The sequence below is a fragment of the Alexandromys fortis genome, unplaced genomic scaffold, assembly GCF_014885135.2.
Source record: "Alexandromys fortis isolate MF-2015 unplaced genomic scaffold, M_Fortis_MF-2015_v1.1 scaffold_76, whole genome shotgun sequence".
Classification (NCBI taxonomy): domain Eukaryota; kingdom Metazoa; phylum Chordata; class Mammalia; order Rodentia; family Cricetidae; genus Alexandromys; species Alexandromys fortis.
The window spans coordinates 8689904-8692395 of record NW_026067997.1 but is presented as its reverse complement, the minus strand read 5'-3'; the positions used below and the strand labels follow the sequence as shown (position 1 = coordinate 8692395).

The window sequence follows — 2492 nt, the reverse complement described above, 5'->3', positions numbered from 1 at the left end:
CCAGTTCATCAACTCATGCTTCATATCACAACCCTTTAATGCTGTTTTTTTCAAAGCCACTTATCATTTAGCTTTACGTATTTTTATCATTAGTTATCATATTATAATTTTTCCGTTTTGCAATTTAAAGAAAATACATATTTGATATTTATAATCAGATGCCCTGTATTTTGCAGAGGGGTGGGAACAGGGCATTTGAGACAGGGTTTCTCTACATAGCCCTGGTTGTTCTGGAATTCACTATGTAAACCAGGCTGACCTGAGGCTTACAGAGATCCACCTATCTCTGCCTCCCTAGCGCTGGGATTTAAGGAGTCTGCCACCTTGGCCAGCTAAATGCCATGTATTTAACTAAAGAAACTATTCAATTTTTCCTCCAATAGATTCTAACTCAGAATTGTCAAATGAACAATTAAGGCAGCGTCTTCATGAAACTTTAGAGGTATGTCCTGCAACGAAGTGGGCCTTGCACCCCTATCCATTCCTCTAGACCCCCCCCTTCTTCCCTTCATCTCTTGGGTACCTACTTTTCAACAGGCTCCCTTTCTTATTCTCTCCGTCTCTGTCTCTCTCTCTCTCTCTCTCTCTGGCTGTCTCTCCCTCCCTTTTCTTTCTTTGTTTATGTTTGTGTGGGCACCTGTGCACAGCACACTTGTAGACATCAGAGAACAGCTTGCTGGGGTTGGTTCTCTCCTTCCATCCTGTGGGTTCCAGGGATTGACTGGTGGTCAGACTTGGTGACTTGGTGGTCAGACTTGGTGGCAAGCTCCTTAACCTGCTGAGTCATCTTGCTGGCCCTGGTTCTTGCCTTTTAAAGTCCTCTTGTATAAGCACACCCGCGCCCTTCAAGCATGCCTGTCGTTTCTCTACCTGGCTTCTCTAAACCTATCTAAACTACAATTGGCATTGCTTCCTTGCAGATGTCATATCTCTGCCTCCCAAGTGCTGGGATTAAGGGCATGTGCTGCTATGCCCAGCTGAGAATCCTTTGAGATCCTTTGTCAAACAGAACAACACCGAGATTTTTCTTTTCCTTATGAGAGATCTTTTATTAAGCAGGGAAGAAAAGGTTAATTGGTTGCTTTCTGACAGGCAGAAAAACATCAGAAAATGACCTCGCAGGTGTAATTTTTAAGAGGAGACAGGGAGGTCTGTGTTAGAATAGGGTAGGATGCAGTAATAAAGGAGATGGGGGATGAGGGAGAAGGGGACAAGGGAAAAGGGGCAGGGGTATTTGTCCTGGAGGGACAAAGGACTGTCCCTGGATAGAGAGGAGACACATGTGGCCCATAGGAAATAGCAGTTTATAAGGGTAAAGGGGGAAACCCCGTGTTAGGAGGAGGTATTTCATTTTAATTGGGCATGTTAATTAGGTGAGCCAAAGGCTTCCAGTTGCTGGACTTCAATGGTAGTCAGTGTCACGGGGATGAAGTGACCAAACAAGGGGATGGACCTTGATGGCTAGCTTTAGGACTGTAATCTAATGGTTTTTAGCAAAGCAGAGGTCTGGGGACAAGGGCAAGGCCTGCCAGAGCCACATGCTGGAGCGGGCTGCTGTCCTGTCATACTGCAGCTTGGTAATGAGGCTCTTGGTCATAGTCCGACAGGCTCCCTGCAGCGTCTCTAGGAACTCACAGCCCTGTTTAAGGGTAAATGTGGACTAGCCATGTTGACAGTTCAGGAATTCCATGCCTTGCAAACGGGAAGGCTTACTGTATTTCTGTCCTCAGGAAGTAGAGATTTTAAAAACTGAACTTGAAGCCTCTCAAAGACAACTTGAAGGTAAAGAGGAAGCACTGAAAATCCTTCAAAGCATGGTAAGAATTTATTTCTGAAATTTTCATCACTTAACACATTTCAGTAACGAGTGGAATTATAATCCCTACACTCAGGAGGCAGTGGTAGGAGGATTGAGTTCAAGACCAGGCCTGGTTACATCCTGAGACCCTGTTTTGGAAACACACACCACCACCACCACCACCACCACCACCACCACCACCACCACCACCACCACCACCACCACCAGCAGAAACAACAGTAATTAGTGATGTTTTTACCTTGTAAAATAAAAGAATCGGTGTTTAATATTGTTGGGTTTTTGAGGTGCAGTTATTTTTTTATTAACTACTGAGTTGTATAGGTATCACTAGAACTTAATTTTAGAGCAAACATTTGCAACATTTTTTTAAAAAAAAGAAATAAATCTTGTAGGGGCTGGAGAGATCGTTCAGAGGCTAAGGCTGCTCTCCCAGAGGATCTGGGTTTAATTCCCAGCTCACAAACATCTGTAATGAGATCTGGTGACCTCTTCTGGCACGCAGGTGTACATGCTGACAGAACACTGTATATAAAATAAATCTCAAAAAAAAAAACTTAAAAAGAATCACCCACACACTTTTTAACAGATTTGTCTTTTCACCTTTTCTCTTTCAAGCAAACATAACCAAGCAATTTGTGTAATTGTTTGGTTAGCGTGCTTTTTTTTTTTTTTT

The 2492-nt window shown here is 43.3% G+C and overlaps 1 protein-coding gene across 1 annotated transcript in view; it reads left to right on the top strand.

Annotated features, from left to right (window-relative positions):
- Ccdc125 (coiled-coil domain containing 125) overlaps positions 1-2492 on the top strand; it is a 44393-nt gene that overhangs the window by 17064 nt on the left and 24837 nt on the right. Inside the window, exons 5-6 of the mRNA XM_050160377.1 lie at positions 384-442; positions 1731-1817. Of these exons, the coding sequence (XP_050016334.1) occupies positions 384-442; positions 1731-1817 (146 nt within the window). The remainder of the gene's footprint in view (positions 1-383; positions 443-1730; positions 1818-2492) is intronic.